The 14,509-nt window shown below is 40.0% G+C and overlaps 1 protein-coding gene across 1 annotated transcript; it reads right to left on the bottom strand.

The window, feature by feature from the left end:
* Positions 1-2,355: 2,355 nt before the first annotated feature.
* LOC133926431 (12-oxophytodienoate reductase 1-like) lies at positions 2,356-3,907 on the bottom strand. The gene is made up of 2 exons (XM_062372371.1): positions 3,420-3,907; positions 2,356-3,311 (listed from the first exon to the last, which is right to left on the bottom strand). The coding sequence occupies exons 1-2, from the start codon at positions 3,766-3,768 to the stop codon at positions 2,503-2,505; spliced, it is 1,158 nt and encodes a 385-aa protein (XP_062228355.1). The 5' UTR covers positions 3,769-3,907; the 3' UTR covers positions 2,356-2,502.
* Between the last annotated feature and the right edge of the window lie 10,602 nt (positions 3,908-14,509).

Below are 14,509 nucleotides of genomic sequence, written 5' to 3'. Positions count from 1 at the left end.
TTTTTCTCTTTCAGACGCATGATAATATTGAAATCCCCCTATCAACATAGGTAAGGATTCCCTACAACACGCATTCACTAGCTCAGCCAAGAACATTTCCTTAAACTGAGGTTGTGCTGTGCCATGCACGACCATAAGTACCCATTGAAAATCCATCATCTTTGTTCCTCACATTAAACTTCACAAAAAAAAATCTCCATCCTCAATAGAGATTATGTCTAAGCCGATTATGGTAGAATCGGATTGTGCTTCGATTGTTCTCCTTGCTACAACACATGAGGAGGACCGCTCGGCTCTTGCCCATATGGTGAGAGATGTGAGACGCTTGTTCACCGGACAAAGGGTGTTGGGGATAAAAAAGTAGATCGTAGCCAGAATACTGTTAGCCACAAACTAGCTATTCATGCCTGTATTCATGACATTTCTGGGATCTGGATGGGGTAAGAAGAAAATTTTGTAACTAGGTTAATTTGTGACGATTGTATTGCTTCCGTCTAATATATTCCCTTTCCCTCGCAAAAAAAAAATAGAGATTATGTCAAACACAACCATATTGATTCCCATGAGGATTCCCCCGGATCTCCCGTGAGGAGCTTTACAATGCCATAGAATATCTCTTTCGTCACATAAGTGTGACATGCTCAATGAAGAAAATTCACTTTGACCTGTTTTGATAATTACAATAAAATCTAGTTGTTGTTCTATCAATAAATCTGAAATATATATATGTTTATGGTGAGACAAGTTTCCAAGACATTTGTTATTTCAAAAGATACCTTTCATTTAACTTTTCTTCTTATGGTAACTTGTTTCTCTTTGGCTGCATAGCTGTCTTTGAATCTTTCTGGGTCTTAGCCTTGTTCTTTTTTTTTTGCTACATATCAACTAGACTAAAGCATGTCGATCCCAAATGGCGCCAAAGATGTGCTTTCTACTTCGGCTGCACATACGATAATTTCCTGCCCCATTTGCGAGAATTGAAGGGGCCATGATTTCAGGCACTATCTGAGCATGAGGCTCTCCATGTATTGCAGTCGTTGAATCCCCTTAAAAGAAAGTCACCAGTATAACCACTGGTGGCGGCCGAGTTTTGGGCAGGGGACCTCGCCAGGGGCGCATGAGCTACACACGTTCCCTCCCCTGCCCACACCGTTGCGACGTGAGAGGAGACTTCTTTGCCTATACTAAATGAGAACCAGAATTGATGGTGGTGCAGAGTTGACAAGCCACTGCTGTCACGATGCGCTCAGCCAGAGAGGAATTGGCTGTGGCGTCTCCCTCTTCAGTCTAAAGAATTTCTTCATTAGAGAAACCAGCATGGCGAGCAGCGATGAAAAATTCGCTTGTTGACGGAGAACGGACATTTGCTATTGATTCCGACCGCCTCATCAGGTTCGGTGGCCCATCGTCCATCTGAACCCAGCCACCGGATGAGCAAGCCGGCACTTACCAAGAATAGGGCCTGAACATAGCTGCCCACCTCCAGGAAGGGGATGAGCACAACAACGACGCCGACGAACCCCGACACCAGCGGCCGCCTGGAAGGATCGGAGTAGCAGCAATTTGTTGGTTATATAATTGAGCCATAATGATATTGTTTACAAGAAACGAAGGAATATTACTTATATACAGATGATCTTCAGGGTATTCACTAATTGCGCTTCTGGCCATTGCTTTATTTAGGATACTCACTGACTGTGGTTCCGGTCATTGCTTCAAAGGGAGGAGAATCGAGATACTCTTACATTAGTGAGCCATACATTGGAGGCTGCTACCATGGAGATCATCGTCAGGTATGTGTGGAGGTTTAGTAATCGGTTGTGTGATGTTTGATGTTAAATTTTAATTGTATCATCATGTTTTAGCATCATTGTGTTCAACTTTGGGCTAATTATTGTAATAAATATGGCCTGTTTGCACATTGTTGTGCAAAGATCGAGATCCTATCTCTTCAAGCTGCGTTACTTATTTCTATTTTAAATAGAACTTTCTTTATCTTAAAAAAATACATCATGCACATATCATTACAGAAGGGTTTCACACGGGCGCTCGGTAATTTTCTCGTATGTCAACCTTTGTGCGTTGTAGTGCAATATTGATAAGTTGAAAATTGAAATGTTTGAGTGGTATATGAGCAACCGATGACCTAAATTGCAATTGTACAAAGTTCATTTCTTCATTTAAATTTCACAAATTAATTAAAATTACTTTGCAGCTAATTTGTCCAAATTGAACTCAAGTCAGATTAATAAATAGATGATTGATTCTTCAACCATTTCTTAGTTTCACAATTAATATTTGAATATTTGAATAAATTCTTATCATCAACCAGATCAACGGAGAGTAAGATGTAAATTAAAAAAAATATAGACTCGACAGAATTGATGTTTTATTCACTACAAGCATACTCACAATAGCTACTAATTCTTCATACAAACCAGTGATGAATAAGGAACGGGGAAATTAACCATGTGCGTTGCATGAATCACGCACATTTAATAATCATGATTGAATCGATAAACTGTGTGATTGTGCTTGAGCAGCTGAGTCGTTGTTGTGGTCGTCAAGGAATGGGTAGTCCGTGTAGCCAACGACAGGGTCCTGTGTGTAGAAAGTGGAGCGGTCATACTTGTTGATGGGTGCGCCCAACTCGAACCTCCTCGGCAGGTCCGGGTTAGCCAAGAAGAGCCTGCCGTAGGCGACGAGGTCGGCGTAGCCCTCGGCCACCACCTTGTTGCCTTCCTCCCTGTCGTACCCACCGGCGGCGATGAACGTGCCGTTGAAGGCCTTCCGGAATGGGAGGAGCCTATGGGGGATCTGCCTACGGCCGTCAACAATGGCCATCCGAGGCTCCACCATGTGACAGTAGAGAAATCCCTCGTGCATGTTGAGCTGCCGCACCATGTAATTGCCGAGTGCCGCCGGATCGGAGTCGACACAGTCCATGTAGTCGACGAACGGAGACAGCCTAATGCCAACACGGTGCGCGCCCACCTCGCGGACCACGGCATCGATGACCTCCACTGCGAAGCGGCACCGGTTCTCCAGGCTGCCGCCGTACTCATCGGTGCGATCGTTGGTGCTGTCCTTCATGAACTGCTCCAGGAGGTACCCGTGCGCGCCGTGGATCTCCACGCCGTCGAACCCGGCCTCGATGGCGTTCCGCGCCGCGCGCCGGAAGTCGTCGATGATCCCCGGGATCTCCTCTGTCGCCAGTCGGCGCGGCTTGGAGTACACCATGCCGGACTCAGCGTCCGGCGTGATCTGCTGGTCCGTGCTCGAGATGGGCGCTTGCCCGTCAGGTTGGAAATCTGCCGTTCGGTTCACAATTTACAAAGAATTAGCAACGAGACCAATCAATTGATCAACCACATAGGAGTTCTTGACAGTAAATTTGCGCTCGTAAGCGTGCCACGTACCGTTGGTGGAGACCCTGCCGACGTGCCAAATCTGGCAGAAGAAGACCGCGCCCTTTCGGTGGACGGCGTCGACGATGGGCTTCCATGCCTCGACCTGCTCCTGCGTCCAGATGCCGGGGGCCTCCGGGTAGCCCTGCGCGGTGGCGGACACCCCTGTGGCCTCCGCGATGAGGAGGCCGCCCTTGGTGGCGCGCTGCGAGTAGTACACCGCTGCGTGCGGCTGCGGCACGTTCCCGTAGGAGCGGCACCGCGTCAGCGGCGCCAGCACCACCCGGTGGGAGAGCTCGAACTGCCCCATCTTGTACGGCGTCAGCAGCGGGATCACCTCTTTCGCCGCTTGCTGCACCATCTTGTATAACCTCCTGTCCGCCTGGTCGGTCGTCGACGTTGTGCAGATGCGATGGAACACCGCAATAACTTGCAACCTCTCGTCTCTAGCTTGCCTGCCTCTGTTTCTCGCTTGTTCTACTAAACTGGGCGGGGCGTAGGATTATTTATACGTGTTTGGGTGGGCGCTCGTCGCCGCCTTATTGGCTTTGGCATCTCCTGGCCGTTTCCTTTTGACTCGTCGCCCTTTTGTTCACACATGCCCCTTGCGTCACCCTTTCCGTCATAAACTTGGTCTTCGGTCGTGGCCAATGACGTCTCCTTTCTCACACAGGTACATTGTACGCGGACATGCGGTAGTGTTTCGTTCGCACACCGACCACAGGTGTGCTGCGGACTCCAGGAACATGTTGTGAAACCAGCCACACACGAGCGGAGGCTGGCTCGGCCAGAAAGACAACCGGCCGTACGGCGCACAGGGGTGGGGCGTGGTGCCCACCTGAGTGTCCAAGTAAGCTTATTCTTCGTTAAGAAAAAAAAATCAGTAGGTATTTGCAAATGCCTCTTATATTATTTGTATAACAGGAAAAGAATAACGGAAGAATAAAGAAGAGAGCTACATCTATTTGAGTGGATTTGTGTTTATACTTTGTTAATCGGAAGAGTCAGAGAGGGGTGTTCTAACGGCTGGCTGACAACGTGAATTATAGCGGAAAGTAAGATATGACGTAACAAGGACATGTAAGATTTTTTTAGGGAACGTGTAAGATTGTACTCATAGGGATTTCTTCACCGACCATCCCTGTGCAAACAGTTTAGGTTGCACGAGTGTGTGGGCAGCATAATCTCAACTAAGGATTTTGCTATCCATATGAATGTGTTATCACTAATTCAACATTTATTTTTGCTTTTTTCTACGTCCAAGTATTCTGGCACTGTACGGCATCGTCGTTGATCATGGTGTTTTCTTAAGAAAAGAACCAAGCGGCTGGTGTGCAGCTGCTACTTCAAGGATCCTTTGTCCAACTTGTCTAGTCTTGCCTAGCAAGATTAGAGATAAGTAAATATATTTGGTTCTTTTCTAGGATACTTGGACGTACACGCGGCAAAGCGCATCTCCAGATGCATCCGCCGACTGGAAGCAGTGACATGAAGGTTCTCCAGCTTCCCGTCGAGCGGATGGGTGTCTGGTGTGGTACGCGCTTGCATCATGCGGACGTCAGTGCAAACGGGTTTCAATGCGGGCCGCCAGTACGAAAATTCTCTTCTGCGCGCGCTGCCAACTGGGAACGCACGACTGTTGCGTGGGGTCTAAGTAATTTTTTTCATTTTTTAAAATTTTTGAGATAAACATTCTTATTAATTTTTTCTCAGACTTTTTTAACCAAACTTTCTCATACAATTTTTTTAAAAACTTTTTGAGTTAACTTTTCTCGTGAAAAGTTTTTTTGAAAAAAATGAGAAGGAAAAAAATTGAAAAGAAAGGAGGGAAGCTGTCTGGTGGCGGGCGGGGGATTAGCAATGCTCCTGCCAGTACCGTCCTGCTAAGAGGACGCAGGAAAAGCACGATCATAGGTTTTCAGAAGAGGAATTTAGGTTTATATCATTGTTTTTGCAATTATTTGGTTTATACCATTGGTTCCAAAATTTGTTAGATCCATGCCACTAGTCGGATCAACCAATAACATAAGCTGAAGAGGTTTATCGGTCCAACCGTAGGAATTAGTGGTATGAATTGAAGAATTTTTACAAATAAGTGGCACAAACCTAACAATTCAAAAATCAGTGGCAAAATCAGAAACGACAATTGATCCTTGGCATAAACCTAAAGTTTCCCTTTCGGGATCAGCCCAGCCCAATTGCTCAACATGCGTTCTAGGCTTCTGGGCCAAAACAAATGGGAACGCAGCCGTAGGCCGAAGCCTTCCATCCGGGTCCCCAGAGCTTTTTTTATTTTTATATTTTTTAACATAAAAATGTATTTAAATGTATCCCATATAAAAAAATTTACAAAAATAGATGCCTACCATCTTTTAATAAAGCGGTTAGACCCTTACCGCCCCCTAAGAGTGCGGTAAACCGTCAACCCGCAGCTTACCGCTCTCTCATACGGCGGGTAGGCCTTACAGCCCTCAGAAGCGGTAAGCCCCCTTGTATGAACAGTAACGCAGTGAACAGTACTCTGAATTTCAATTTCTGTCCTAAAATTTTTTTTATGTGTTTCATAATCCATGTGCAACCCATTTTAATTGAATTTACACAAAAATCATGTGTAAAATTTAAACTAAAATTCTAAAAAAAAAGTCTGCTTTTATAACTTCTAACAATTGTTAGTGCCTCAAATAAATTTTCTAAAAATCTGGTAAAATTCACTAATATTCTTCTTATGTGATGTGATAATTTCTAAAATTATTTTCAGCACTAGGTTTATATATGTTTGAATTCAAATTAAGTTAAAAGAAGAATATCATATGAAATTATAAAAATATATATAAATGGTGCATTACAAAAGAACTCACTTTTTTACCACATAATATAGGGCTGAAAATAATTTTAGAAATTATCACATCACAAAAGAAGAATATTAGTGGATTTTATCAAATTTTTAGAAATTTTATTTGAGGCACTAACAATTGTTAGAAGTTATAAAAATATACTTTTTTGAAGAATTTTAGTTTAAATTTTACACATGATTTTTGTGTAAATCCAATTAAAATAGGTTACACATAGATTATGGAACACGTACAAAAAGTTTTATAATTTTTTAAGCAACAGAACATTACTATTTTGGACAAACAAGAGAGTAAATTGAAATTCGAAGTACTGTTCATACAAGGGGCTTACCGCAAAAAAAAGAAAAAGCAGTAAGGTCCGAAGAATGCAACTATACTTTTGTGGAGTACGGGGGCAGCTTATGATAATTAGCGCACATCATCACACTAGGCAAATCATCATCTGCAGACTATATTGCGCTAGTTGAATTTGATGTATTCACCGCACTTGAGGGGTGCTAATAATCAAAAGTAACAGCAAGTTACCCCAAAAAGAATATTAAACAGAATAAGTAGACATATGTTCCAATAACAAATATCAAAATAGATCATGAAAAAATACTTCCGTAACTATTAGTAAGCTTGGGGCTCAGGGCAGCTAAACCACCCAGTGGAAACCGAGGAGCACTAGGGTCTGTTTGTTTGAGCTTATGCTTTTGTGTTTATTTAAAAAGCTGTGTTTTTTGTTTATCTGAAAAGCTGTTTTTGAAAATAGGTTGTTGGCTTCTATAACAAATTTTTAGCTTATCAGCACATAGCTTCTCAGAAAAGCGTATCTCAGTGAGCTTCTCAGCTTTAGTTTATTTTCCTCAAAAACAGGCTTCTGGTTTCTCTAGAAGTCACTTCTCCAAAAACCCGTTTATTCTTGCTTCTAGCTTCTAGCTTCTAGCTTCTGCTAGTAGCAGAAGCAGAATCAGAAATAGAAAACAAACAGGACCCTAATTAAACTGGCAGGACGCATGCTGTTGCTCAGGGGTAAATTGTGCCATGATCTCACGCAGCTACAAACCAGAAAGGAAATCAAGGAATCAAACTTCTTGAAGGCCACAATTGGATATTAGAGGTGTAACATGTAAGGACAGACAAGCATAGTAGAATAAATAATTGCAAAGGGGATATATGTCAAAAAGGTGCTTTTATGGCCTAAAGATGAAAATAATTACAATATGAAAAAAGACAGTATGTGCAGACTTGCCAAGGAATGTTTGATGTTTCCATTGGGAGTGTTCGGCAAGAAAATATGAATCATCAAATATGGGCATATTAGCCTTTAGGATTACTCCACAGTTAAAGTTTGCAGTGAGAAAAGGAAACATGTACATACCTGAGACAATAGTGGGTTTTTGGGCTGCTGCAAAAAAGAAAGGAACAAAAATCAACCAACAATAAAAGAGGGTGTTTGCTTCAAGTTTACAAATCGAATCAACCATATGATGACATTGTTTTCAGGATATTGCTCATTTGGAGCATCATCACTTTGATGCCCTAATATGACAGATCAGCAGCTTCATAGAACAGCAACATTGCAGCAGGTACATAGAATTTTGGAAATTTCGGTTTAGTAGACCATAGAGTGTAGGATCTGTATTTATACATAGGTTCTTCACACAAAAAACCATTGCATTGAAGAAAAGAAGAATACAAAATTACAAGTTGATGTCTCTTTGCCCTTTTCCACTATGGAGTGTAGAACATTGTGCTCCAGTTGTTTTAAAAGGTATAAAAAAAATTATCCACCAAGGATTTTGGCTACAGCTGTAGATCAAGAGTGACGATTAGAGAGAGGGGTGAATAGTTACCTCAATAAATTTATTGTAAAATTGATGGTCTTCTCCTATTCGATCACCCAACGCACCTCTAAAAGAGAATCACAACAGAACGTAACACAAATACGCAACAGAAAAACTACACCTACTCAGAAAGTGCGAAGACTCCGGAGATGGGATTGGAGAGTCCAGAGATTGGACCAAAGAGTCCGGAGATTCCGAGAAAGATCAAAAATCAAACTTGAAGATTCAACAAAAGGTGGATCTCATGGTTAGTATCAAACACTAGATTCTATAGCAAACCAATCCATGACTCATCCTCACATATAGGTTGAATCTTGAGAAAAGATCACTCTATGATCAAGAGATGAACACCGGCTGAGGAAGATCTCCAAGATGATGGTCTAAAGGCAAGGGGATTCAAGATCCTATCACATATGCATGTGCATATGAATTTTATACCTTTAGCATCAAGGAAAACAACTCCCAATGTGTTAAAATTTCAGCTCAAAAAGAACAATGAAAATAAACACCAAAAACGAAAAACTTGCACGCAAGATAAGGGAACCAAGAGAGAGAAACTAGAAGGAGGGGAATTCAAGCATATGTAACAAAATAAACTTTATTACTCAAAGATGTCAGCTCTATTTTAGACGAATTATAAATATTTTTCTCTCAAAACTCTCACTTATTATATAGGCTAAGCATTTATCCTCCTCTCATCTAAAACCTTAGCATAATGCTCTCATATGGGTGACATAAGGGGCTCAAATGGCTGGTTCATCCTCTCGTAATCCTACCTCTCTATTTATAGGTCTAGGAAATTTGGCCCCTAAGTTTCCTAACTTTTTCCCAAAATACCCTTCTCTTGTAGTACAATCCTACCTACCACAAAATGTATTTTGGTCTATTTTCTTCTCCATTCATTGGACAACATCGGTGCCTTCGGAACTTAGCTTCGCCTCAACGCAAGCTTTACGATGGTGTCATACTCCTCCAGTCCTCCCACGATTTGAGGCTAAACCGCAAAACCCTAGCACGCTTTCAAAGTGTGATTATCCGTCACTTGCTTCCTCCTAAAGTAAGCGTTCCAATGATGACGCGTGCCCTCTGTCTTACGATCTTGACCGCTGGCAAGTCTCTCCCACTCCCGATTCCTTGGGCTGCCTTGTCACTTGCACCGGCATCCCTTTCGCTTGACTTTATCAACACACCATCTTCATCCTCCGTTCATGCTTTGCTTGACCCCCATGTGTACAGCTAGAATTACCCTTGACTCCGTTCGGCCCTCTTTGATCGTCCGGCACTAAGCACCCGCTTAGCTCCGATCACCTGTCGTCGACCACCAAGTTGCATTCATCACCTGCACACCATGAAACAAGCAAACATATTTCTCCACACTCTAAAATATCTCTAGGTTAGCACAAAATCAAAAACTTTAACTCAGAGCACATCCTGCAGAAAACGTGAACACCGGATGTTCCAGTGTGTTTTGCCCCTGAACATCGGACCATCTGGTGAGTGTAGCACTATTTGTTTCAGGAAAATTTTGCTCTCTAAAAAAACGGTCTGGTAAAAGCTTCTGGTAATCTCATATCCATAACCGGATAATCTGACATGTGTCAATCCATTGAACCACCCTTCTGCAACCTCTCTGCAACAAAAGGTTCGGCGTATTCTCCGGTGTTCACATCACCATAACACCGAACTATCCGATGTGGTCAAAAACTTGAACACTAGATGTTCCGGCAAGGCATAATTTCCAGGACTCTGAAATAATCTGTTCCAATTCAAACTTTGGATCGCCATAAATAAGATCACACACAAACAAGCTCATACCAATCAAAATCATTTCAAATCCAACATTGTCAATGACTCATCACATATAAACTAAGGCACATTTCAACTTGATTTCTCAGCAGCAATCCAGGTTTATTCAGTGGAGACGTAACATGGTATAACTTGAATAAAGAGAACAGAGCATTACCTCCCAAATTTCTTGACGACCACATATTAGGTAACCAAGTTCTTGAGGTGAAAATATTTGAAGGGCTGATATGTCAAATACCTAAAATAGCAAAATAAACAAGCATCATTTAAGTAAATAAACAAATACCAGAGCAGCTAATGAAATGATTATAAAAGAATCCAAAAATAATGCCAATGAGCCTGCACCTGAAGAAACATATTCAGAAACAATGTAAGACCACTATTCAGATATCGAACAACTATAGTGTGAAGCTGTATTTGAGCAGAGCATAATCAACATTGTCACAAATGGTACCATCGGTAATTCAGCATTTCAATTCTTGCACTTACTGAATCCCCCAAATGCAAGCAACAACAGACATACATTGAGAATGATTTTGTTACCTGTATGGTAGTCTTGGAGTAGACATACTCTTTGATTTTGTTCCAATCTTTGTTCAGTTTTCTTCAACCAAACCAAGTAAGGAGACAATGAATGGTTGCAGCTCACCAAGCAGCACTATAAAAAAAATAAAGAGTAGAGTATTGAAAAAAGTGGGTACAAGAGAACAAGCATCAGCAAGAATATATATATATACATATATATATATATAATTATAAATACGGACAAGTATAATATGTAGCTAGCTATAATATAGGTTATTCGGTAGCCAGGGCACCCGACCCACCCTTCCCGCGTCCACGATCCCCTGGGGTCCGCGCATCCCTCCCGCATGCCCACGATCCCCTGGGTTCCGCGCCATGGACAATGGCGCGGATGTTGACCGTGTCCGCACACAATGGCGCAGATGTTGACCGTGTCCGTGCTACAATATCCGCACCATTGTCCATGGCGCGGACCCCACGAGTCGACATTGAAGGTCAAAATAGTTGGGTCGGGCACGGGTCCGCGCCATGGACAATGGCGCGGGTGTTGATCGTGTTCGCGTTACAATATCCGCGTCATTGTCCATGGCGCGGACCCCAAAACTGGAGATCAAAATAGGAAAAAAAAAACTCACAATTTGAGTAGATGGGTTGAGTCAGGTCATTCGGGTCGGGTCGGATGCGTGAGTTGAGTCCGACCATAGAATAGAATATTCTATAGCTAGTTATATATAAATACATCTATAAATACATCTCTTTATATATAGAGAGAGAGATAGAAAGGTCATGATAGCAATAGCGTGGCCAAAAGTAAGTGATAGTAGAACAGAACAATAAGGCAACCTAGACGAATATTACATCCATGATAAGAAGGCTTCTTCTAAGAGCAAAATTCTCAATACAAAAAGTTACCTTTTACGGATGTTATCGTTGAGAGAGATGCAATCTTGCTTCATGCATAGTTTTTATTATCTCGTCAACCTCCTTTCTGGAAAACTCATTTATGTCACGAATCTAAACAACAAAATAGACAAGTTAACTACTGCAGAAAAAGTATGATAGCCCCGCACATGCTTCTTCCAAGCTCATATGAACTACTAAATCATTAAAATTATTTTACTCAACTCCAGGATTGCATATATGAATTCCAAATGCAGGTTGAGAGGTGTAACTTATCTTCTACGTATTTTAATTCGTTCAAAATAAAATTGGCTTCAAGTAAATATGTGAACATGCAGGTCGGAAATTTAAATACCTTGTGTAACAACAAATATTTTTCTTCACCTCCTCTTTCTAGAGCAGGTGGAGCTGGAATAGGCCCGCTGAAGAATGACTTCTTATTATGAACAGTATGGTACATAAGTCTAGAAAGGCACTTTTTTATTTTAAAATAGGAATAAAAAATATATTATACATAGTTAAAAACTTCTCTATAAACAATATTTCGTGTTTCATTTCCACATGTTCCATCATCATTTTCAATAAGTATTTTCAAACCATTTTTTAGTGACTCGACTTACTGCAACATATAATTGATCATTTATGAATACTGGTTTTTTCAAATATATGCCTACATTAGATGATATTTGTCGTTGACTTTTGTTAATAGTCATTGCATAACACAATTTAATAGGAAATTGACGACAATTTAGTTTAAAAGGCTATTTGTACCCTCTTGTTGTTAAATTTATCCAGGGTATGTAAACCTTTGTTCCAATATTTATACTAGTAATAATCGTATATTCAATTACATTGTCTCCAAGTTTCTTGATAATTAACCTTGTACCATTGTGTAAGCCTATACTTTGATTTAAATTACGCAATAGCATAATTGGGGCTCCAATTTTTAACACCAGTTTGTGTTGTAGGAAATTATTGGTGCTTAGCGTGTTTAGATATTCTATAGGATATACAACATCTACATCATTGAAACAATCAAATGATTTTAAGATACTATCTGCACTTAAATATTCTCTCTCTTCAGTTGGTATTAATGTTAACATGTAAGAGTTTATCTCATCGACTATTTCGTTAGTTGAACTTAGTATGACTCTTTCTTTTAGGTAATCAGTGTCTCCAAATTTTTTGTTTAAATTAGGATAAATAGCAAGAGCTAAAGCTAGTATCTTAGGACCCTCGGTATGTATAAGGAGGTCTGAAGGTATAGATATCCATGTTGGTTCTGTATCATCACCTCTTTTTTTTTGCTGGTAGTGATACGTCACCTAGATCTAATATCCATTTACTGGAGTTGTAGAGATCAATGTAATCATTATTGTTTGTGATGTTTCTTTTTAATCTCATATTTTCTGTTGGCTTGCACATGTGTACATGTTGCCATAAGTTAAATTGATGATAGCCGTGTTTATTATTTGTGTTATTGTTCCTTTTTCTATCACTGGTAGTATATGTCTTACATCACCTTCTAATACAACTACTTTTCCCCCAAATGGCATCTCTTTTGCGTATGAATTAGTTGGACTAAGTATGTCTTTTAGTGATCTGTCAAGTGCTTCGAAACATTATCTGTAAAGTAATTAGCGCTTCATCCCATATTATAAGAGATGTTTCTTTTAGTAGATCAGCAAGCATTGTTCCTTGTTTTATATCACAGAATGATATTTCATCTATATCTAGAGGTATCTTAAATCTGGAGTGAGTTGTCCTTCCGTTTGGTAATAATAAGGATGCTACTCCTGATGATGCTATTGTTAATACAATTAATTTACATGCTCGTAGATACGAGACAATAGTGTTCCATAGATATGTTTTTCTTGTTTTCTCGTATCCTGATACGACATAAAATCCAAAAAATTTTGTCTAAAACAATTCTAACAATGGTATGGAAAGCGCTTTTTTATCGATATTCAAATTTTGATATAAAAATGTTAGCTTCTTCTTCTAATTTATCAGTGTCATAATACATTTCCTCTTGTATAAGATGGTTTCCATATACAGTCCTGTATTCTATAGTTCTAGAGGGTAAGTTATATGTATTTAGTTGGACTCCATTTCTTGAAAATAAATTCTCTAATTCTTTAACTAATGCATTTTGTAGTTCATCATCGTTTATGGTATGTGGGATAAAATTGTACCTTGATCTAATTTATGTTTTAGATCCTCTATCATCAGCCTCCAGTTTTTGTTATAAAATTCCCTCTCATTCTGTATACCGCAGTATAACAACATTGTTACAAAGAGATGTCTTAAATGAACTGATGATGCCCAAGTTGCTACTTCATTGAATGTCCAGTACCATTCATCGTCATTGTTTAGTAAGCCACGGGTTGCACATGTTTCTTTATATTACCATTTTAATTTGTATTAATAGCCACCTTTTTATCTATACATTCAAACATGATTTTTGCAGTGTCAGGACCTTTGTTCACATATTTACATAAGTATTTTAATATTCTAACTTTGTTGAAATACTCAATATTTATATGAGCTTGATATTTTTAAATTAAGTATAAGTTGAGTGGCACTACCCATGTATTATCAAGGTTATGCTCATTTCTACGTATATATATACCAATATCACGCTTTTTTATATAGTGAAGCCATTATCATCAAATGTTGTTTCATCTTGAAATTATTTCAGATAATGTTTAAAACACCTTCCTTTTTTCATACATGGACAAGATATGTTTTTGGTACCACAAGGCCCATGCATCATATGTTCTGCAACTAATACATCTGGTTTGATCTTAAAACTAGGTATGGCACATTAGAACTCTGTATAAGTTCTGATAAGTGGGGTGTTCCAAGATATTGGCCAATGTATAATGTGTACTGGATAGCTCGATTTCTCAAGTCTAAGTGATCAAGGATCTCATTTTACAAGATAGGCTATTTGGCATCAAAATTATCCCGTTTTTCTCTTTCAGACGCATGATAATATTGAAATCCCCCTATCAACATAGGTAAGGATTCCCTACAACACGCATTCACTAGCTCAGCCAAGAACATTTCCTTAAACTGAGGTTGTGCTGTGCCATGCACGACCATAAGTACCCATTGAAAATCCATCATCTTTGTTCCTCACATTAAACTTCACAAAAAAAAAATCTCCATCCTCAATAGAGATTAT

Source organism: Phragmites australis, chromosome 8 (assembly GCF_958298935.1).
Source record: "Phragmites australis chromosome 8, lpPhrAust1.1, whole genome shotgun sequence".
Taxonomy (NCBI): domain Eukaryota; kingdom Viridiplantae; phylum Streptophyta; class Magnoliopsida; order Poales; family Poaceae; genus Phragmites; species Phragmites australis.
Note: the sequence above shows the minus strand (reverse complement) of the source record. Positions and strands in the feature narration are given on the sequence as shown.